Raw genomic sequence first — 24,021 nt, 5'->3', positions numbered from 1 at the left:
GAATGCTGTACTTTGTCAAATGCTTTTTCTGCATGTATTGAAATGATCATACAGTTTTTATCCTTCCTCTTACTGATGTGATGTATCATGTTGGTTGATTTGTGAATATTGAACCACCCTTACATCCCTGGATAAATTTCACTTGATTGTGGTGAGTGATTATTTTTAATGTATTTTGGATTTGGATTGCTAATACTTTGTTGAGGATTTTTGCATCTGTGTTCACCAGAGATATTAGTCTGGGGTTCTCTTTGGTAGTGTCTTTATCTGGTTTTGGTATCAGGGTAATAATCCTGGCCTCATAGAATGAATTTGGAAGTTTTCCTTTCTCTTCTGTTTTTTGGAAAAGTTTGAGAAGAATAGGTATTAACTCTTCTAAATGTTAGGTAGAATGAAGCATCTGGTCTTGGACTTTTGTTTGTTGTGAGTTTTTTGATTAGTGATTCAGTTTCATTGCTGGCAATCCATCTGTTCAAATTTTCTGTTTCATCCCAATTCAGTTTTGGGAGATGATATCCATTTTTTCTGGGTTGTCCAGTTTGTTGGCATATGATTTTTCATAATATTCTCTTATAACGCTTTGTATTTCTAAGATGTCAGTTGTTATTTCTCTTCTTTCATTTCTGATTTTGACTCCCTCCTCCCCCCCCCCTCTCTCTCTCTCTCTCTCTCTCTCGATGAGTCTGTCTAAAGGTTTATCAATTTTGTTGATCTTTCAGAGAACCAGCTCCTGGTTTCATTGATCTATTCAGTTGTTTTTTTAGTCTCTATATAATTTATTTCTGCTTTAATACTTACTATTTCCTTCCTCCTGCTGGATTTGGGTTTTGTTTGTTCTTGTTTTTCTAGCTTCTTTAGATGTAAGGTTAGGTTGTTTACTTGAGATTTTTCTTGCTTTTTGAGGTAGTCTGTATTGCTGTAAACTTCCCTCTTAGAACTGCTTTTGCTGCACTCCAAAGATTTTGGACTGTTGTGTTTTCATTTTCATTTGTCCCTATATATTTTTTTATTTCTTCTTTGATTCCCTGGTTGACCCATTTATTGTTTAGTAGCATGTTATTCAACCTTCATGTATTTGTGCCCTTTCCAGATTTATTTATTTATTTATTTATTTATTTATTTATTTAGTGGTTGATTTCTAGTTTCATAACATTGTGGTCAGAAAAGATGCATGGTATGACTTCAGTCTTTTTTTGGGTTTCTTTCAGAGGAAATGGTTTGGCATGTAGCTGTAGATCTGGTGTGTCCATGAGAGGATGGGTGTTCACGATCCTGCTACATTGCCATCTTGAACCAGACTCATTAGGGCCATTTTAGAGGCTGCTTACTACAACCAGATTCAGAAAACCATATAAACAATGTTAAGTGTTTCTGATTTTATTCTTTTTTTTTTTTTTTTAAGATTTTATTTATTTATTTGACAGAGAGATAGAGAGCACAGATAGAGTGGCAGGCAGAGGGAGAAGCAGGCTCTCCGCTCAGCAGGGAGCCTGATGCGGGTCTTGATCCCAGGGCCCTGGGATCATGACCTGAGCTGAAGGCAGACACTTAACCGACTCAGCCACTCAGGCGCCCCTCTCATTTTATTCTAAAGGTTATAGGAAACCATGAAAAATTTTTAAACAGGGAAATCATTTGATCAAAATAATGCTAAAAAAATAACTTTGTCTAGGGTCAAGAATGGATAGGTTAGAGTGGATGCTATAGACCAGATAAGGGATGATTGGTATAGCACAGTGAGAAATCTAGTGGCTTGAACTTTAGTGGTAATCATGGAAATGGAAATAAGTGGGTGCATTTAAAGTACATTAAGGATGTAAACTTAAGTGGACCTAAAAGATAGCTTTGATGTGGGAGTTGAAAGGAAGGAGTCAAGGAAGATCTCAAGTTTCTGGCTAGAGCAGCAGGATGGATGGTGATGCTGTTTACTGGAATAGGACTACAGAAGCAATTGGGGGGGATGGCAAAGAGGGAGATGAGATGTTTTGGGCAAGTTATGGTGATTAATGAGATAGCCAAGTTGACATGTAGAATAGACAGTAGTTGGATAGGTCTGGTGTTTACCTTCTGGGGTCTGAGCTGGAGATACAGATTCAGGGGACATTATCATATGGTTGTAAATGATAACATGGTAGAGGTTGAAAGTACTTTATAGTAAGACAAGAAGAAGACCTAGTACCTACCGTGGAGAAATTCCAATATTTAAGAGGAGGAGGAGCTGACAGGAAATTAGGAGGAAAACTGGGAGATGGTAGGGACACATTCCTTCCCATCTAGTGATGAGTTTGTATTTTGGAATTCCTTCTAGCTTGAATTTAGTATAATTAATGTTGAAGAAAAGACCTACCTAACAGATAGCTTACTTCTTTGGTTTAACAGATATTTTTTGAGAATTATTTATGTGACAGGAATTGTAGAGTATTGGAAGTGCAAAGTAAAATGGCACATTCTAGCTGTCTCAGACAGTTTCACAAGTTGTTAGTATCTTCAGGGGTCACTAGGTCTTAATTCTTTTAATTTATTTTTTTAGTTCCAGAAACATGATTTCTATCTATTTTCTCACAGGTGAGCAGAAGACTGCTCTACATTAACCAAACTAGTCAGAGTCCCACTGGAAAACTGTCACTTTATTAATTTACAGTAAGAAATACAAATGTCAGCTGCCCAACAGTGCATTTTTTCCCCTCTCAGAAAGCCAGGATATTGTTATTGAACATGATACCAGCAAGGAAATTGAACACTGTGAATGTGTAGTTTTCTCAAGCTATAACAGCCTGTGCAAACTTTTCAACCATGTTATATATCTGCCATAAAAATAAGGAACCAGGAGACTTACTGCTGATATCTTAAGTCTTTTTCTTCTAAGTACCACCACCATACATCCACACCACCATACCCTCTGCTCCTAACCCCATCTTGCTTCTCCTTGGTAAATATATGAATAAACTCAGAAAATATGTTAAAATTGTGATTATGTCAAATTCAGTTTTCCTGCTTTGCTGTTGATATGTTTTGAATCCAGTTGTGTGTAATATCTTGAATATTCATGCTCAAGAAATTAAAGCACTCAGCAAATTGGAATATGTTGGATTCCTCATTCCTACCCTAGATCCTTATGAGAAGTTAAAATATGGGTCAGATGTGAGTCCTGAGAGAAAGTCGAGAATGGCTACAAGGCTTTTTGTTTGCTTGTTTGTTTTTTTAACCTAATAGAGGAATAGAATTGCCCTTTACCATGAGAGGGAAAGTTGTGAGATGGGTAAAGTTGAGGGATACAGTACCTTTTTGGCTAATAAATGTGAGATGCCTGTTGTACTTCATGTGGAGCTAGATGTTGACTAAGCTGCTGGATATATGATTCTGAAGTTTAGAGGTGTAACCCAGGCTTCATATTACATTTGTGTGTTTTTGGCATGTTGATGGTATTTAAAGACGAGATCACCAAAATGGTACAAGTAGAGAAAAGAAGGTCTGGGGACAAAGCCCAAAACATAGCTGGCCAGGGAGGAACCAACCAAAGAAAAGGAGCAGTTGTTGAAACCGGAGAAAATATGATAGTAGTGTTCCAAAAGCCAAGTGAAAAGTGTTTCAAGAGTGAGAGAACACAGCAAGTGCTGATGAAAGGGGCTGATGTATTACAAAGAAGCATGAGGAAAAGGGGGGAGGGGTTTGCAGATATCTTTATCTTGATTGTGGTGATAGTGATGGTTTCATGGGTTTATATACATGCCTTAATGAATTGTACATATTATGTATGTACAGTTTGTAGTATGTCACTTATATCTCAATAAAACTTTTATTTTTATTTTTTAAGATTTTATTTTATTTGGGAGAGAGAGAGTGCATATGTGTGCACAAGTGGGGTGAAGGGCAGAAGGAGAGGGAGAAGCAGACTCCCCACTGAACAGGGAGCCCGATGCGGGACTCAATCCCAGGACCCTGGGATCATGACCTGAGCCGAAGGCAGACGCTTAACCGACTGAGCCACCCAGGCGCCCCTTATTAAAGCTGTTTTAGTAAAAAAATTAAACATTCAGGGGCGTTTGGGTGGCTCAGTCGGTTAAGCGTCTGCCTTCAGGTCATGATCCCGGAGTCCCTGCATAGGAGCCCTGCATTGGGCTCCCAGCTCAGTGGGGAATCTGCTTCTCCCTCTGCCCCTCCCCCTGCTCATTGCTCTCTCTCTTTCTGTCTCTCACTTAAATAAATAAGATCTTAAAAAAAATTAAACATCCATTCATAACTTTTAAAAAAAGGGATCAGCTGTCAAATACTGTTGATAGGTCAAGGAAGCTGAGATTCAGAATTGAGTATAGGAAATAGCTGTGTCCTTGGTTACTGTAACTGGAATACCATCAGTGGTGTTGTGGGGATAAAAGTGATTTGTGTGAGTTCAAGAGTGGGAAGAGAGGAAGTGGAGACAGAGTAGTGACAATTTTTTAAAAGTTTTGCTGAAAAGAGAAGTTAGAAAATGAGATTAAAGGGAGAAGTGAATTCAAGAGGAAGCTCTTTGTTTTTAAGAGAAAAATAAAAACCTAACAAAGATAGTATAGCTTGTTTTTATACCAGTGGGAATGAATCAACAGAAAGGGAGAAAATGATACTATCTTGTGAAAGAGAAAAACTGTTGTAGGAAAGAATTGGTGGAGTGATATCCATATACTCCTTTGCCTTCGGTCTTGAGAATTCTGGCTATAATAATGAAAATCCATTTACAAATCTATTTGGATATGTTCTTTATTTTATTCATTGTTTATTTCAAAACTATGGGTTTTGTAGATCACTTTTGAAGATACCTTTAAATCCATGTACATTTTTTATGTGTAGTAATAACCATATTTGATATTTTTCATCTTGTCTGTTCTTAGGATTGGTACCTGTTATATATTAGTATCTCATATTTTATTTCATAGTTATAATATCCATACCTCCTCAAATAAAATGTAGATCTTACAGTCCAGCAGTTAGCATGACTGTGATTTTTAGATAAATTACTATTGTTAGCTTTAGCCATTGTTAAGAATCTTTTCTTAACAGGATATGCTCTCCCTGTAATGTAACTATGAAATAGTTTTACTGAAGAATTTGAAGTAAATTTTGAGCTTCCAGTATTCTTAGGATTGATTGCTTTGGGGGTAGGAGAAAGTTGTAATTTTTTTTAATTGATGTAATTTTTGCTTGGAGTAGCTGTTCCTTCACATTTTGTGTTTGATAACTCTGACCATAATTGTTTCCATAGGTGATGGGAAATCTAGGATCTTTCAAAAGAAGCTTTTTATTCTCAGCTTTACCTTATTTGGGTTTTGAAACATTTCAAGTATTTTCCCAGGCTGCTTTGGTTCATGCCACAGCCAAAGGTAAGCCTAAGCTAAACACATGGACTACTTAGAGTTAATTATGTTTGTTATATTTTGTTAATAACTTTGTTATTTTTGAATAAGTAATGAAGCTTTTTTCTAGGCTATATTTCTGATTTTCTCTATTTGTCATTGAGTCTGATTATATATATTTAATATTTATATATATTATATTTGTGTGTACATCTCTGTGTGAACATATATATATCTGTGCATATGTAATTTCTTCTAGCGACTAGAGCTCCTTCAGTGAGAAATACTCTGTTAATATTTTGTAGTTTTATGGGATCCTTGGGCTAAGAATATTTTTTACATTTTTAAGGGGTTGAGGGATTAGGAGGAGAGGGATATACCACAGAGAATGGATCTGGCCCTTTGACACAATAATTCTTTTGTTCCTTAATTCCAAGTTATTATACTCTTCTTGATATAGTTAAGAAAGGCCCAATTACTTTGAGGTAAAAATATTTTATTTACAAACAAAATGCAGTTTAGTACTAAATATCAAATAACTGATTGAAAAGTAGAAAAATTCTATCAGATTTCTTATTTGGTATACTATAGATGAGTATATATCTAGACTTGCCATATTTAAAAGAAATTAATTAAACCAGTTGTGTGTGTTGACAGAGGCAAAATTTCAGTATATTAGAGAAAAATTTTTAATTAATGGGTTAAGCCTTTTTGTTTTTGGTAGTCCCCACCTTTTAATCATTTAGAAGTGATTGGGGAAAGAAGCAGAGGTTTTATTTTGAATAGATGTTCTTATTAAAGTTGTGATAGATGAATTTGAGAATATTAGCTAAAAATTACTAGTTATTGATTTCAATTTCCCATGATTATTCTTGTCTTTAAAAGAGCAGATAAAGGGCGCCTGGGTGGCTCACTTGGTTAAGTGACTGCCTTCGGCTCACGTCATGATCCCAGGGTCCTCTGATCGAGTCCCAAATCCTGCTCCCTGCTCTGCAGAGAGCCTGCTTCTCCGTCTGCCTCTTTCTCTATCTCTCATGAATAAAATAAAAATAAAATCTTAAAAAAAAATAAAAGAGCAGATAATTGAGAATTGCTGTGTTTTTGTTTTATCTTTCCTTTTATGTATAATTTTTATGACGGATAAAGTAGAGGACTTGGTTCCCTAAACTTTTCACCTAACTTCAATTCTTACAGCAACCTTCTAAGTAGTAAGGACAAACTGTATTACGACATGATAATAATTTTTTAAAATGTATCCCTGAGAGATGTGCCCAGTGGTTGCAGTTTTAGTATTTTGATCTGTGTGTGTGTGTTCCATTTTAGGTGTTTTTGTTTTTTGTTTTTTATTTTATTTTATTTTAAACTCTGTAGCCAACATGGACTGGAACTCAGGACCCGGAAGTTAAGAGTCAGGAGCTCTACTGACTGAGCCAGCCAGGCTCCACCCATTATAGTATTAACCTTTGAAAAAGAAGCTCACAGTTTAACTTCTTCAAAGTCAAAGTGCCAGAGCAGAGATTAGAACTCTAATCAATTTTTTTGGTCTGTCACACTTAGTTTCAGTGTGCTTTAGCACCCTTTCCTTACAGAAATGAGTGCAAAGATGTAGGGCTTCCCTGAGCAACAAAATATGGCACTTTGAAAGGCAAAGCTGAAATTAACTTTAGCTTTAACAGTAATAGTTCATTTTTTCAGATGTGCCTTTATTTAAAATTACTGCAGATTCAGTAAATTAAAAAATATTTTAAGGTGCTGGACCCTTGTGGGGCCCGCACAAGCTGGGTTTGGTCTTGCACAACTGCAGTAGTGAGCTGGGTGGGGGGTGAGGTGGTAGGGCATTAAACCTTCAACTGCTTACTTACTTGGTGCTTCAAAGAACTTTGATGTGGCTTTTCTCCATTCCCTTCCTTCACCTCTTGAGGCAGCTGCTAGGAGCTGGGCTGGGGAAGTCCTGTGGGCGAGCAGGAGACTAGGCCCTGTAGGAGCGAATGTCTTTTGCCTAGAGATGGCTCTGCATCCCTGCTAGGTGATATGCACCCCTCTCAGGGACAGTTGGTCCTTCATCCCTGTCTCCAAGATGGCAACTGTCAGGTGCGAACTTATTAAGAATTTCACTTCAGAGGAGACCATTTATCACAATAAGATCTCTATTATAGGAACTGGATCAGTTGGCATGGCATGTGCTATCAGCATCTTATTAAAAGGCTTGAGTGATGAACTTGCCTTTGTGGATGTTGATGAAGGCAAACTGAAGGGTGAGACAGTGGATCTTCAACATGGCAGCTCTTTCATGAAAATGCCAAATATTGTTTCCAGCAAAGATTACCATGTCACTGCAAACTCCAACCTAGTGATATCACAGCAGGTGCACACCCAAGAAATGGAGAAACACGCCTTGATGTAGTCAAGAGAAATGTGTCCATCATTAAATTAATGATTTCCAACATTACCCGGTATAGTCCCCAGTGCAAAATGGTAGTTGTTTCCAATCCAGTGGATATCTTAACTTATGTAATGTAGCTTGGGAGTTGAGTGCATTTCCCCATAACCGTGTTATTGGAAGTGGCTGTAATCTGGACACTGCCTGTTTCCTTTTCTTTATTGGGCAAAGACTTGGTATCCACTCAGAAAGCTGTCATGGATGGATCCTTGGAGAACATGGAGACTCAAGTGTACCTGTGTGGAGTGGAGTTAACATTGCTGGTATCCCCTTGAAGGATCTGAATTCAGATATAGGAACAGATAAAGATCCTGAGCACTGGGAAAATGTCCCCAAAGAAGTGATAACCTGTGGCTATGAGATGGTTAAAATGAAAGGTTATACTAATTGGGCTGTTGGCCTGTCTGTAGCTGATTTAACAGAAAGCATTTTGAAGAATCTTAGGAGAGTGCATCCAGTTTCCACCATAACTAAGGGCCTCTTGGAATAAATGAAGAAGTATTCCTTAGTGTTCCTTGTATTCTGGGAGAGAATGGTATTGGAAACCTTATTAAGATAAAGCTGACCCTTGAAGAGGAGATCCATTTGAGAAGGAGTGCAGAAAAACTTTGGGAAAGTCAGAAAGAGATCAAGCTTTAAAGTTTGATCCTGTAGTTATAAAAGCAGAGATAGTAGTCATAGGATTGTATATCAAACGTGTGTGTGTGTGTGTGTGTGTGTGTGTAGTTGCTCTTTGGTCTGAAAGAATGTATGATATATGTGTTTAATGTGTTATAGAAATTCTGGTTCTTTTCATCCAATATATGCTAATTCTTTCATTCTGGCTGGCTTATATATATGTTCATTTATATGCTGTTTAAAAAAAAGTTATAACTTCCTCTACGAATGTAAAAGTAAAAGTTTATACAAACAACTCAAAATATTAGTTCTAGTCCTAACTCCAAGTGAAACCTTGATTTGACCTTAAAAAAAATAACATTTTAATATTCCAAGGTATAACTTACTCTGAAAACTAAGTTAATTGTCTTTATTAAAGATTTTAATGAAAATTGCCATATATTGTAGAATCCTTCCTGTGTTTTCAAGCATATTTTGAGCACTTAGAAAGTTAATACAAAGAACAGAGTATGGATATTTATTTAACTTGCTTTGATTTTCTTTAGCTTTGTTTTCTTAAATAAAATGTCACTTTATAATTAGTTGATTGGCACGTTCATTATAATTTGTGCAACTAGGCCATTGCCCTTGAAAAAACATCAGTTACTGATAAAATGTAGAGATAGATTTTTTTAACTTGGAAAATGATCCATGTTTCTATAAAACTATAATTTCATCAGTCCTTACAAGTTTTACTTTGTCATCTCTCTCTCTCCTATTTGCTATACTGTGATCTTTATTTTTCATATTTTTTAGGAAATGGTCTTCAGATAATTCCGCTCATCAAAACTGCTTACTTCTCTTTAGGGCTGCTTCATGCTCATTGAAGCCAATTAAAACATTTTTTCCTTCTTCATTTACTGGGATACAATCATATTCTGAATTATGTTTTTAGAAATTAAGGGCATATATATATATATATTTTAAAGATTTTATTTATTTGACAGAGAGAGACACAGCGAGAGAGGGAACACAATCAGGGGGAGTGGGAGAGGGAGAAGCAGGCTTCCTGTGGAGCAGGGAGCCTGATGCAGGGCTCGATCCCAGGACCTGGGATCATGACCTGAGCCGAAGGCAGATGCTTAACAACTGAGCCACCCAGGTGCCCCTATATATATTTTTTTTTTTTTTAAGAAAGTTCAGCAAGATTGCTGGATTCAAGACAAACTTTATTTTTAATCAGGATTTTTTTTTTTTAATTTATTTGAGAGAGAGAGCACAAGCAGGGGTAGTGGCAGGTAGAAGGAGAGGGAGAAGCAGGCTTCCTGCTGAGCAGGGAGCCTGACGTGGGGCTTGATCCCAGGACCTGGAGATCATGACCTGAGCCAAAGGCAGCCTCTTAACTGACTGAGCCACCCAGGGATCCCAAGGGCATACATATGTTTTGACATTTCAGTTGGATGGGGTTGTGGGACTCTTTTTTAAAATGGTAACGTCTATATTTACCACAGGATAGAGCAAATACCCACTTGTCGGCCATAATTGAAGAACTCCAGTAGAAAGTTTTTCATTATTTCTTTAAAATAGACAAAATTTAAAGCCCTTCAAGATATGCTAATATAGTCACAGTACTCGTGTCTGTGTGTGTGTATGTGAAAGTTCACTTGTAAAATGCCTAAAAGATAATTACAAGTGGCCCATCTTAAATAAAGGTTCTTCATATAATCACTTCAGTTGTCTCTTTTCATAGACTTTCATTGATTCTTCTTTGATGAATCTACAGAACCGAGGCCAGTGCTCCTTCATCTGTAGTCTTTTGTACTACTACAGGGCATCTTTAGAGGCACTGCTTTCAGTACTGCTGAGACACAGTATTGTTGGTGTGAAAGATTTGCCTTAAATTTTGATGATGTTGTTGCTACTTAGAGCCTTCTAGCATCTAGAAAAATCCTGGAGAATCTAGATACTCATTTTCTACTTTTTAATTTCTGTAGGGAGAAATTTCCAGAAGTAGATTGCTTACTTTGAGGAGTAGAGTATTTCTTTTTGTGCAGATACATCTCACATGGCTAAGAGTACACTTAGCAAGAAAAACTAGAAGACCAAAGTTTACTAATTTATGTCGTATCAGTGACATTTTTTAAAATTCTAAGAATTATGATCTTGTGGGGCGCCTGGGTGGCTCAGTCGTTAAGCGTTTGCCTTCGGCTCATGTCATGATCCCAGGGTCCTGGGATCGAGCCCCGCATTGGGCTCCTTGTTCGGCGGGAAGCCTGCTTCTCCCTCTCCCACTCCCCCTGCTTGTGTTCCCTCTCTCGCTGTGTCTCTCTCTGTCAAATAAATAAATAAAATCTTAAAAAAAAAAATTATGATCTTGTGCATATTCATTGTAGGCTAAATTTAGTTTTGTACAGTTGAATTAATATCTCAGTTCATCTTGGGATATTCATTAGTAAGTAGAAAAGTAACTTACTTTATTTTTTTTTTTTTTTAAAGATTTTATTTATTTATTTGAAGAGAGAGACACAGCGAGATAGGGAACACAAGCAGGGGGAGTGGGAGAGGGAGAAGCAGGCTTCCCACAGAGCAGGGAGCCCGATGCGGGGCTCGATCCCAGGACCCTGGGATCACGACCTGAGCCGAAGGCAGACGCTTAACGACTGAGCCACCCAGGCGCCCCGAAAAGTAACTTACTTTAAAAGTTTAGCCCATTTTAACGATATGGTCTCTTTATGTCAGTAGCATAGCTTATTTTTAAATATTTTCAGGAAAACTGCAGAACATTAAACAAGTAAAAAAGCCCACACAGCTGATTTGCAGATATGAGTGGTCTACATGCTCCCAACCTAGTGCCTGTGTGTGTTTGTAGTATCAGAGTAAGAGTATTTTTTCTTGTAAATTGCACACTGTATGATTTTAGAAATTTCTGTTTAAGACTCAAGAAAAAAATACATATTTAAAGCCTGGATATTGTAGCTTATTGTACTATATAATAAAAAAATAGATAAGTGATTTAAGAAGTTAAAAAAGAATAGTACACACAAAAAGGATTTGAACTATTTTAAATTATTCACTTAATTTCTATATTTTTCTTTTAATTACATGGGTGATGAGATGCAGCATTCCTAGATCATGTTAAGGACAGTAATCTCTGTCAGTCTTCTCAGAAAGTCTGAGAAAAATCAATGAATAGAATTAAATAACTTTGTTATTTACACATACAATGTATACATTCGAATATGCCAGATCAATATATTTAATATTGTATAAGTTTTCTGTCACAGCAGCTGTCACAAATTACCACAGACCTAGTAACTTAAAACAGTATAAATTTATTATCATACAGTTCTATAGTTCAGAAGTCCAAAATGGGTCCCACTGGATTAAAATCAACAAGTTGGGCAAGGCTGTGTTCCAGGCTTTGGGGGAGAATCTCTTTCCTTGTTTCGTTTCTAGAGGTTTTCCACATTCCTTGGCTGAAGACCCCTTTCCTCCATATTTCAGGCCAGTAATCATTTCACTCTGGCCTTGTTTTCATTGTTCTGCCTCCTACCTACTTTCTTCTTCTACCTTCTTCCACTTTGAAGAACTCTTGTGATTATATTGGGCCCCCTGGCTAATCCAGGATCATTTCCTGTTTTAAGGTTAGCTGATGAATAGCCTTAATTCTAGTTAAAAACTTAATTCCCCTTTGCCATGTAACCTGTACGTTTCCACAAGTTCCAGGGATTAAGATGTAGACATTTTTAGGGCCATTATCCTGCCTAACACAAATATTGAGTAAGAATGCTAAGATTACTATTTTTTCTTTTTAAGAATCTTTGGGTTGTTGGGGCACCTGGCTGGCTCATTTGGTGTGGAGCATGCAACTCTTGATGTCTGGGTTGTAAGTTTGAGCCCCAGGTTGAGTGTAGAGATAACTTAAAAAAATAAAATCTTAAAAAAAAAATCTTTGGGTTGTTATAACCTTAATTTGGAGAATCAGCTACTGATAAAAGTGTACAATAAAATGGAAGCAAACTTAAGAAAATCAACCAGCCATATGAATATTGAACTATGGCACCCAACCAGATTGAAGTAGGATTAAAGAAGAATTTGCTATTGTCATTTAATTTTTTTAAGCTAGTTTTATAATTACATTATGATGTTAACTTAGTAAAAAATACTTCAGTTTACATAGTTGTGTCAGATTCAGGAGCTTTGTTTTTTTTTTCTGGTCTAGGTTTTAATTTTTCAAAAATTAAAAAAATTCAACCTCAAAGGTTTTAATTTTTCAAAAATTAAAAAAAAAATTCAACCACTATTATCAATTAAAGCATACTAAGGTAAATAATAAACATAATTGAATATATTGAAATGTTGGCTTATATGTAAGACTAAGTAATACAGTACCCTTATAGAAGACAAATATGTATGTTCCTTATTGTAATAATTGGGGAATATCCTGAAATTCAAGCTTACTGTTTTTTTCGGGAACTAGTCAACTTTTTTTAGAGCATTACATTGTCTATAAGGTTTATATATTTTCTAGTAAGGTTAAACAAGTTAATGAATTGGTTGGAGCAGAGTGCCAGTGAGGTAAATTTCAGATTCTCTGTGTAGTTAAGTTCATCTAAGTTTTTGATGACAAATTTTTTTTTTTTAAGATTTTAATTAATTTGAGAGAGAGAGCCAGAGAGCGCCCACATGAGCAGGGATGAGTAGAGGGAGAGGGGAGAAGCAGACACCCCGCTGAGCAGGGAGCCCTACGGACTGACAAGGATGACATGGGGCCTGATACCAGGACCATGAGATCATGACCTGAGCCACAGGCAGCCACTTAACCGACTGAGCCACCCAGGTGCCCCTTGATGACAAATTTGATTCTTTTTCCATAGCAGTGTTTGTGTAAATTAGGTCATAAAGAGAATCTAGTGAAACAGTGTGGTGCAGTCCATGCGAAGTAATAATTTTCAGTGCTGGAAGTCAATGTTATATCATCATTTTCTGCAATGGATGGCACTGAGCAACAACAACAAAGAGTTTGTGTGTATGGAGGGGAAGAGTACCATAAATTCCTCACAGGAAATTGCTTTCTTCATTTTTTTTTTTTAAGATTTTATTTATTTATTTGACAGAATCACAGCGAGAGAGGGAACACAAGCAGGGGGAGTGGGAGAGGGAGAAGCAGGCTCCCCGCCGAGCAGGGACCCCTATGCGGGACTCGATCCCGGGACCCCGGGATCATGACCTGAGCCGAAGGCAGACGCTTAACCACTGAGCCACCCAGGCACCCTACTTTCTTCATTTTTAAAAATGTATCATATTTAGGGGTGCCTGGTGGCTCAGTTGGTTAAAGCGACTGCCTTCGGCTCAGGTCATGATCCTCGAGTCCCAGGATCGAGTCCTGCATCAGGTTCCCTGCTCGACAGGGAGTCTGCTTCTCCCTCTCACCCTCCCCCCCCCCGCATGTGCTCTCTCATTCTCTCTCTCAAATAAATAAATAAAATCTTTAAAAATAAATAAATAAAAATGTATCATAGTTAGTTCCACAATAAGTTTTCTAATTTTTTAAATTTCTGTGATTTCAATAAACCACTTACCGTGATAGCTTCATCCTTACCTCTACTACACTTATATCTAGATTATTCAGAATTTTGATCCTTCTTTACAGGTGATTTTTATAACTAATTTCTTTTGCTTAAATATGAAAATGTTTGTTTCTTAGAATTGTTGGCTTGGGAAGACCTACTTTATTGTGTCTTTTTTCATTTTTAGTTTTCAGAGTTGAAGAAATTCTCGAACAAGCAGACTACCTATATGAGAGTGGAGAAACAGAGAAACTTTATCAATTGCTGACTCAATACAAGGAAAGGTAGGCAATGTATGATAAGCCTGAGTTTTCAGTTTCCTCAAAATTTTTGTTATTTAACAATTAAAATGACTCTTGGTGCTTGAAATTTTTATACATTTTTAAAGTTTTTACTGCAAAATAATATTTTTTAGAGTTTAATTTATAGTATGTTTCTTACAGTAAATGATTCACAAGTGCTACATGTCTCATTGACTTAGAAAAGGTGATTCTCCTTACTCATTCTAGTGGAATGTTGAAGTATTTTTTTTCATTTTGTTATTTTGCTTTGGATCATATGAGGTAGTCGTTGAATATATGGTTATCTATATTGTATATTTCTCATTTTTTTAAGTGAATTTCTTACTGGCATAAGATGTAAATGAATTAGGATGTTTGTATGGCATCATTGAATAGTATCTGTGTATCACTTTAGAAGCAGTTTTTTTTGAGAAACTAAAAATAACTCCTTTTTCTATTTTTAGTATTAGGTTACATGTTTAGTCCAGAGTATCAGTGTGCAGTTAGTTTTGGGGAGGATGTAGGTGGAAGGCGAGTCTGCGCTATAAAATAGGTTTAATAAGGCTAAATTGGCATTTCCAGGTCACAGATTACCTAATCCTAAACTAAAAGTATTGAGTCATTTTCAGCTACCTTTCTTAGATTCCTAAGAGCAGTTCTGTCTTCATGACCCATCAATTTTACTTCCTAAATATCTATAGAATCCACTTTTTCTTCTCCATTTTTCCCTTAGTTACTTGTAGTATCATGTTTGGCATTTTATAGTCATTTTAGTCATTACTTGAAAAGTAAGCTGTAAGATAGTTACTATAATTTATTTAATTATAAATATACTATTGCTACCTTTAGTTTCAAAATTTTATGTGAATACCATATTTTGGTAAATATATAATGGGCTTAAAGACAAACATTTAATAAAAAGGAGTTTTAATGTTTTTAAAAATATTTCTAACTCTTAATTGTGGTTACTATTTTATTTATTAACCATTTCTTATTTTATATAAGTATATTCATATGGAAATTCTTCAAGGAGTCCAGGCCCTCACTTGAAATATTCCCATGCATCATGGCATGGATGACACATTCAAACAAGATTTATTTTGAGATTCTGTTATATTCAATCATTTATTTATTAACATATTTATCATATACCTATTGTGTGCCAGTACTATATTTGGAGCTGGGGATATAGCAGTTTTGTTTTGTTGAGCATGACCCACTCTCTAAAGTTTGTGGATTTTTATGGTACTGTCTGAACCAGTTAGTGAGTTGTCTGAAGTGTCTCAAGCCTTAGGTTATATGTTGAATTTTGTAGTGCAGGTGTTTAGAGAATTCAAATACAAAGATATTTTCTAAGGAAGTTAGTATTTTATTTATTTATTCACTTGAGAGAGAGTGAGAGTGAGAGAGCACGGGCAGGGTTGGGGAGCAGCAGAAGGAGAGGGAGAAGCAAGCTCCCCGATGAGCAGGGAGCCCAATGCAGGCCTCTGTCCCAGGACCCTGGGGTCATGACCTGAGCCAAAGGCAGATGCTTCACTGAGCCACCCAGGTGCCCGAGGAAGTTAGTATTTTAGATAATTTAGGAAAGTTAATATTTATATATGATATTGGATATTTTGTAGGAAATTTTAGCAAATAAAGTTTTTATGTGAAAATACATTATGAATAATGGCTTTTGATACTGCTATATCTTCACTGACCTGAAAGACCATCATATTTATTCATTAGTGATGTGACCTTTAACAGTTTTTAAATGTGAGCTAAAATGGTTATTTTATATTTATTTCAAATTAGTGAAGATGCAGAGTTACTGTGGCGATTGGCACGGGCATCACGTGATATAGCTCAGCTTAGTGGGACCTCAGAAGAGGAGAAAAAACTCTTGGTCTGTGAAGCCCTAGAGTATGCAAAAAGAGCACTGGAAAAAAATGAATCCAGTTTTGCAGCTCATAAGGTGAGATGCTTAAAGTAATGAAACTGTTACCATGTGAGAGGTACATTGGTCTGTACTTACTTATTATTCCTAATTTACAGAGGAAAGAAAATTTGTCTATTTTAAAGAAGTAAGGAAGAGATTTATTTTTATAACGTTTTTTCAAAAAGATGTAGTTTTTTTCTTTGCATTCTTGAACATTTATTCTAACTTTATTAGTGTGTTGATAAATTACTTTTGTGAATGATTATTTTTAAACAAAAGTGTTAGTTGTTTCGTGAATTGCCTATATCTTTATTCCTAGTAGTATAAGCACTTGACAGGTGTTTACTAATTTTCCTCACATTATACTTCTGTTTTATGTAGAGGTGAGAATAGAGCAGCTGGACAGCTAAGACCTTGTATAACTTTCACATGTAATTCTTCTAGTTCCTGGATTTCCTGACTGGTTTAGAATGATGTTTTTCAATTGGCACTGTGGGGACACATGGTGACATTATTGGTATTTTGGATTAGGACATCACTTTATGATGTTGGACTGTCCTCAGTAGATCTGCCAAGTCATTGTGACAACCAAATTCCATCTCCACCCATTTCCAAATGCTCCCTTTAGGGGCCAGTCTCCCTCAACACCCCTCTAATACTGGTTTATATTAAAAATAAAACAGATATGGATTCCTTAATTTGTTGAGATTTGTTTCATGACCCAGAATATGGTCCATCTTCATAAATATTCTCTGTGCACATGAAAAGAATGTTTATTCAGCTATTGTTGGGAGTGTTTTATAAATGTCATTCAGATCAGGTTGGTTGATAGTGTTGTTCAAGTCTTTTGTATCCTTACTGATTTTCTATCTACTTGTTCTATAAATTATTGAGAGAGGCATGTTGAAATGTCCAAGTATAATTGTAGGTTTGTCTGTTTCTTTGCAATTTTATTAATTTTTGCAGCATGTATTTTGAAGTTTCTATTAGGAATGTAAACATTTAGGATTATTATATTTTCTTGATGCATTAACCTCTTTATCACTGTAAAATGATCCCCTTTATCTTTGAAATACTCTTGGTTTTATCGTCTACTTTGTCTGATATAAACATAGCAACTCTTATTTTCTTTTGATTGTTAGCATGTTATATCCTTCTCTGTCCTTTTACTTTTAACTGTGTCTTTATATTTAATATGTAAACAGGTGATTAAGTCTTGCTTTTATTTTTACTTATATATTTCACATTATATAAAATTCATCATTGTAATACATATACTTCAGTGGTTTTTCACATTTTCCCTGTGTTGTGCAACCATCAGCACTGTCTAATTCCATAATATTTCTGTTACCCCCAGAACAAACCCTATACCTACCAGCAGTTAATTCCAATTTTCCCCTGCACCTGTACCCTGGCAAACACTAATCTACTTTCTGTCTCAATGAATTTTCCTATTCTAGACATTTCATATAAATGGAATTAACAATAAGTGGCCTTTATGTGTCTGGCTTCTTTCCCTTTGCATAATATTTTCAAGGTTCATCCATATTCAGTATGTGACAGTACTTCATTTTTTTATGACTGAATAATATTCCATTGTATGGATATATCAGTTTTGTTTATCCATCAGCTGGTGAACATTTGGGGTGTTTCCACTTTTTGGCTATTATGAATAATACTGCTGTGTACAATTGTGTACAAGATTTTCTGTGAACATTTGCTTTTACTTTTTTTTTTTCTTATGGAGGTAAATTCACACAGCATAAAGTCACCCATTTTATAAATGCACAATATGGTGGCCTTTAATACATTTATAGTGTTGTACAACCATTAGTTCCAGAACATTTTTATCACCCCAGAAGGAAACCCATTAAGTCCAATTAAGTAGTCACTCTCTCTTGCCTCTTACTCTCCTGACAACCACTAATCTTGCTGTGTCTATGGCTTTACCTATTCAGGATATTTCAGAGAAGTGGCATCATACAGTATGGGATCATTTGTGTTTGACATCTTTCACTTACCATGTTTTTGACGTCCATCCACATTGTAACATGCATCAGTATTTTTTTTTTTTTTTTTTTGCGAGAGAGAGAATGAGAGACAGAGAGCATGAGAGGGAGGAGGGTCAGAGGGAGAAGCAGACTCCCTGCCGAACAGGGAGCCCGATGCGGGACTCGATCCCGGGACTCCAGGATCATGACCTGAGCCGAAGGCAGTCGCTTAACCAACTGAGCCACCCAGGCACCCCATGCATCAGTATTTTATTTCTTTTTATGGATGAATAACATTCCATCGTAGGGATACACCACATTTTGTTTACCCATTGATTAGTTGATGGACATTTGGGTTATTTCCACACTTTTGGCTATTGTTTATAGTGTAAATATCAACATTCATGTACAGGTATTTTTTAAATACCTGGTTTTTGGGTTTTTTTTTTTTTTTTTTTAAGATTTTATTTGTTAGAGAGAGAGACAGCAAGAGAGGGAACACAGGCAGGGGGAGTGGGAGAGGGAGAAGCAGGCTCCCCGCTGAGCTGGGAGCCCGACACGGGGCTCAATCCCAGGACCCCAGGAACATTTCCTGAGCCAAAGGCAGATGCTTAAGAACTGAGCCACCCAGGCACCCCTAAATACCTGTTTTCAGTTCTTTTGAGTATATATATCTAGGAATGGACTTGCTGGGTCATACGTAATTCTATGTAATTATTTTTTTTTTTAGATTTATTTATTTATTTTGGGGGCTGGAGAGAGAAAGTGAGCAGACTCCCTGCTGAATGCGCAGGGAGCTAGATGAGGGACTTGATCTCACGACCCTGAGATCATGACCCGAGCTGAAGGCAGATGCTTAACTAACTGAGCCACCCAGGCGCCCCTATGTAATTCTTTTGGAAGAACTGTCGAATTTTTCTTCGAAGCAGCTATATCATTTTCTATTGCCACTAGCAGTGTGTGAGGGTTCCAGTTTCTCCAAATCCTTGCTAATACTTGTAATTATCCATTGAAAAAAATTAAAACTAGTGGGTGTGAAGCGGTATCTTATGGTTTTGATTTGCATTTTCCTAATGAGTAATGATATTGATCATCTTTTCATGTGCTTATTGGACATTGGTTTTGGAGACATGTCTATTCAAATTCTTGGCCCATTTTTCAACTAGGTTTATCTTTTTATTGTTGTTTTTTTTTTTTTAAAGATTTTATTTATTTATTTGACAGAGAGAGACACAGCGAGAGAGGGAACACAAGCAGGGGGAGTGGGAGAGGGAGAAGCAGGCTTCCCACAGAGCAGGGAGCCCGATGCGGGACTCGATCCCGGGACTCCAGGATCATGACCTGAGCCGAAGGCAGTCACCTAACCAACTGAGCCACCCAGGCGCCCTATCTTTTTATTGTTGAGTTTTAAGAATATTTTCTGGTTATTAGTCTCTGATTAGATATATGATTTGCAAATATTTTCTCCCATTCTGTGGATTGTCTTACTTTCTTGATGATGAGCTTTGATGCCCAAGTTTTTAATTTTGAGGAAGTTCAGTTTAGTTTTCTTTGATTGCTTATGCTTTTGGTGTCATATCTAAAAAAACACAGATTTTTACCTCTGTTTGTTTCTAAGAGTTTTATATTTTTTATTTTTTATTTTTTATTTTATTTTATTTTTTTTAAGATTTTATTTATTTATTTGAGACAGAGAGAATGAGAGAGAGAGAGCACATGAGAGGGGGGAGGGTCAGAGGCAGAAGCAGGCTCCCCGCCGAGCAGGGAGCCCGATGCAGGACTCGATCCAGGGACTCCAGGATCATGACCTGAGCCGAAGGCAGTCGCTCAACCAACTGAGCCACCCAGGCGCCCTAAGAGTTTTATATTTTTTAGCTCTTACATTTAGGTCTTTGATCCTTAAAAGAGTTAGCTTTTATGGTTGAGATAGGAGTTCAAATTCGTTTTTTTTGTATGTAAATACCTAGTTGTCCTGCCACCATTTGTTGAAAAGACTGTTCCTTCTCCATTTTCATCTTTGATGAAAATCAGTTGAACATAAATGTATAAGTTTGTTTTTGAATTCCCAGTTCTATTTCATTGGTCTAATTGTAGACCTGTTGGTCTTTGTGATTTTCAAATGGTGAACCAACCTTGTATTTTGGGATAAATCCCACTTGGTCATGTTGTGTCTTGATTATTATAGCTTTGTGATAAGTTTTGAAATAAGGAACTGTGAGTCTTCTAGCTGTTCTTTTTCAAGATTATTTTCACCATTCTGAGTTCCTTCAATTTCCATACATATTTTAGGATCAGCTTGTAAATTTCTTCAAAGAAGCCAGTTGGGTTTTTGATAGGGATTACATTGAATCTGTAGGTTAGTTTGGGGAATATTGCCATCTTAACAGCATTATGTCTTCCAATCCACAGATATGTGTTGTCTGTTCATTTATTTAGATGTTTTTCTTCTTTCAGCAGTGTTTTGTAATTTTCCGTCTTCAAGTCTTGTACTTTGGTTAAATTTATTCTTTAAGTATTTTATTCTTTTTGATGCTATTGGAATTCTTAATTTCATTTTCAGATTGTTCATTGCTAGTGTATAGGAGTGCAACAAATATTTGTATATTAATTTTATATCCTGTAGCTTTGCTGAACTCATTTCTTGGCTCTACTAGTTGTTTTGTTGATTATTTAGGTTTTTTCTATATTATGAATGTGTCTGTAAATAAATTATCCATAGATAGTTTTTCTTTTCCAATCTGGACACCTTTTATTTCTTAGTATCTTGCTCAGTTTCCCTTGCTAGAACTTCAGTACAGTGTTGAGTAGGAGTGACAAGAGTAGATATCTTTGTTTTGTTCCTGATTATAGGAGGGTAGCTATTAGGCTTTCACCATTTACTATGATGTTAGCTGTGGGTTTTCCATAAATGCTCTTTATCAGATTGAGAAAGTTCCCTTCCATTCCTAGTTGTTGAGTGTTTTTATCATGAACGGGTGTTGGATTTTGTCAGATGCTTTTCTCTGTGTGTGTTGAGATGATCATGTTGGTTTTTTCCCCCCTTAATTCTTTTAATTTGGTATCTTACATTAATTGATTTTCATATGGTGAACCAACCTTGTATTTTGGGATAAATCCCACTTGGTCATGTTGTGTAATCCTTTTCGTATGCTGCTAAATTCAGCTTGCCATTATTTTGTTGAGGAATTTTGCATCATAAGAGACAGTGCTCTTTAATTCTCTTTTTTCTTTTTCTCTGGTTTTATTGAGAAAAAATTGACATACATTGTTGTATAAGTTTAAGGCATACAGCATGATGGTTTGGTTTGCACATATTGTGAAATGATTACCATAATAGATTCAGCTGATACCTTCTAATATAGATGCGGTAAAAAGGAAAGAAAGAGAAAAAAAAATTTCCTCGTGATGAGAACTCTTAGGGTTTATTCTCTTACGAACTTTTCTGTATATCATACATCAGTATTAGCTGTAGTCTTCATGTTGTACATTACATCCATAATACAGTTCACCCTTGAACAACATGGGGAGAAGCTACTAATAACCTGTTGACTGGAAGCTTTAATGATAACATAAATAAGTACATATTTTGTATGTTATACGTCTTTTATACTGTATTCTTACAATAAAGTAAGTTGCAAAAAAGAGAATATTCAAAAAAATGATAAGGAAAATAGATTTACAGTACTATATTTCTCAGAAGAAATCTGTGTATAAGTGGATCTGCACAGTTTAAATCTGTGTTGTTCAGCTGTAATTATTTATCTTAAAACTGGAAGTTTGTACCTCTTGACCACCTCCCTCCAATTCCCCCTCCCCCGACTCTCTGCCTCTGGTAACCACAAGTCTTATGATTGTTTTTTTTTAAGATTCTACATGTAAGTGAGATCATACAGTATTTTTATTCACTTAGCATAATGCCTTCAGAGTCCATCCATGTTGTTGCAAATGGCAGGATTCCCTTGTTTGTTTGTTTTTAAGATTTTTTAAGTTTATTTGACAGAGAGAGACGCAGTGAGAGAGGGAACACAAGCAGGGGGAGTGGGAGAGGGAGAAACAGGCTTCCCACAGAGCAGGGAGCCCGATGTGGGGCCCGATCCCAGGACCCTGGGACCATGACCTGAAAGGCAGACGCTTAATGACTGAGCCACCCAGGCGCCCGGATTCCCTTGTTTTTTATGGTTGAATAATATTTCATTGTGTGTGTGTGTGTGTGTGTGTATACACACACCACAACTAATTTATCCATCATCTGTTGATCTGTACTTAGGTTGTTTCCATTTTGGCTATTGCAAATGATGCTTTGAACATGGAGGTGCAGATATCTTTTCAAGTAGGTTTTTTTTTTTTTTTTTTTTTTTGGATAAATTCCCAAGTGGAATTGCTGGATCATATGGTAATTATATTTAAATTTTTTGAGGATTGGCTATACCAATTGGTATTGGCTATACCAATTTAGAATCCCAACAGTCATAAGGGTTCCCTTTTCTCCACATCCATGCCTGCATTTATCTCTTTTTGATGATGGACATTTTTAACAGGTGTGAGGTGATACCTCATTGCTGTTTTAATTTGCATTTCCTTAATGACTATTGATGTTGAGCATCTTCTCTTGGCCTTTCTTATATCTTCTTTGGAGAAATGTCTATTCAGGTCCTCTGCCCATTTTTAAATTGTGTTATTTGGTTTTTTGCTATTGACTTATATGTAATTGTATGAATTATAATTCAGATATTAACCCTTTATTAGATATATTGTTGCAAATGTTTTCTCCCACTCAGTAGGCCTTTTCATTTTGTTGATGGTTTCTTTTCCTGTGCTGAAGCTTTTTAGTTTGATGTAGTACCACTTGTTTATTTTTTATCTTGTTGCCTGTACTTTAGGTGTCATATCCAAAAAATCATTACCAAGACCCATGTCAAGAGGCTTTATTCCTGTTTTCTTCTAGGAGTTTCATAGTTTCAGGTCTTACATTTAAGCCTTTACCTCATTTTGAGTTAATTTTTGTGAGTGGTATAAGATGTGTCTAGTTTTATTCCTTTATATGTGAATATCCCATAATCCAGTGCCATTTTGGTAGTCTGTCCCTTTTTTTTTTTTTAAGATTTTATTTATTTGACAGAGAGAGAGACAGAGAGAGAGGGAACACAAGCAGGGGGAGTGGGAGAGGGAGAAGCAGGCTTCTCGCCGAGCAGGGAGCCTGATGCAAGGCTCGATACCAGGACCCTGGGATCACGACCTGAGCCAAAGGTAGACGCTTAACCGACTGAGCCACTCACGCACCCCTAGTCTGTCCTTTCTCAATTAAATATTCTTAGCTCCCTTGTCAAATATTAGCTAACTGTATATTCTTGGGTTTATTTCTGGGTTCTGAGTTCTGTTCCATTTGTCTGTTTGTTTTTATGCCAGTACCATGCTGTTTTAATGACTGTAGCTTTATAGTTAAGCTTGTTCTTTTTTCTCAGGATTTCTTTGGCTATTTTGGGTCTTTTGTGGTTCCCTCTAAGTTTTAGGTGTGTTTTTTTCTACTTCTGTAAAAAATGCCATTGGTATCTTGATAGGGATTGCATTGACTCTATAGATGGCTTTTGGTAGTATTGCTGTTTTAACAATATTCTTCCAGTGCATGAACGTGGGTTATCTTTCCATTTATTTATATTTGATTTCTTTGATTGTTATCTTGCAGTTTTCAGAGTAGAGATCTTCTTATGTAAGTTTATTCCTATTCGATTTTGATCCTCTTGTAATGGGAACTATTTCTTTTTTAGAAAATTTGTTGTTAGGTTATAGAATTGCTACTGATATTTGCATGTTAATTTTATATCCTGTAACTTTACTGAATTCAATGATTAGATCAAATAGCTTTTTTTTGTTGAGTCTTTTGGACTTTTATATATAAG

The 24,021-nt window shown here is 36.2% G+C and overlaps 1 protein-coding gene and 1 pseudogene across 3 annotated transcripts in view; both read left to right on the top strand.

Annotated features, from left to right (window-relative positions):
* The window catches only part of RMDN1 (regulator of microtubule dynamics 1), a 52,552-nt gene that overhangs the window by 9,750 nt on the left and 18,781 nt on the right, over positions 1-24,021 (top strand). For 2 of the 3 annotated variants that reach the window (XM_021688667.2, XM_044914648.1), the window contains exons 2-4: positions 5,237-5,354; positions 14,122-14,218; positions 16,010-16,169. In XM_021688667.2, coding sequence (XP_021544342.1) covers positions 5,237-5,354; positions 14,122-14,218; positions 16,010-16,169 — 375 coding nt within the window. The remainder of the gene's footprint in view (positions 1-5,236; positions 5,355-14,121; positions 14,219-16,009; positions 16,170-24,021) is intronic. The other variant, XM_044914647.1, reaches the window with a different exon arrangement.
* LOC110579125 lies at positions 7,282-8,406 on the top strand (annotated as a pseudogene).

The sequence above is a fragment of the Neomonachus schauinslandi genome, chromosome 4 (assembly GCF_002201575.2).
Source record: "Neomonachus schauinslandi chromosome 4, ASM220157v2, whole genome shotgun sequence".
NCBI classification, from domain to species: Eukaryota; Metazoa; Chordata; class Mammalia; order Carnivora; family Phocidae; genus Neomonachus; species Neomonachus schauinslandi.
Note: the sequence above shows the minus strand (reverse complement) of the source record. Positions and strands in the feature narration are given on the sequence as shown.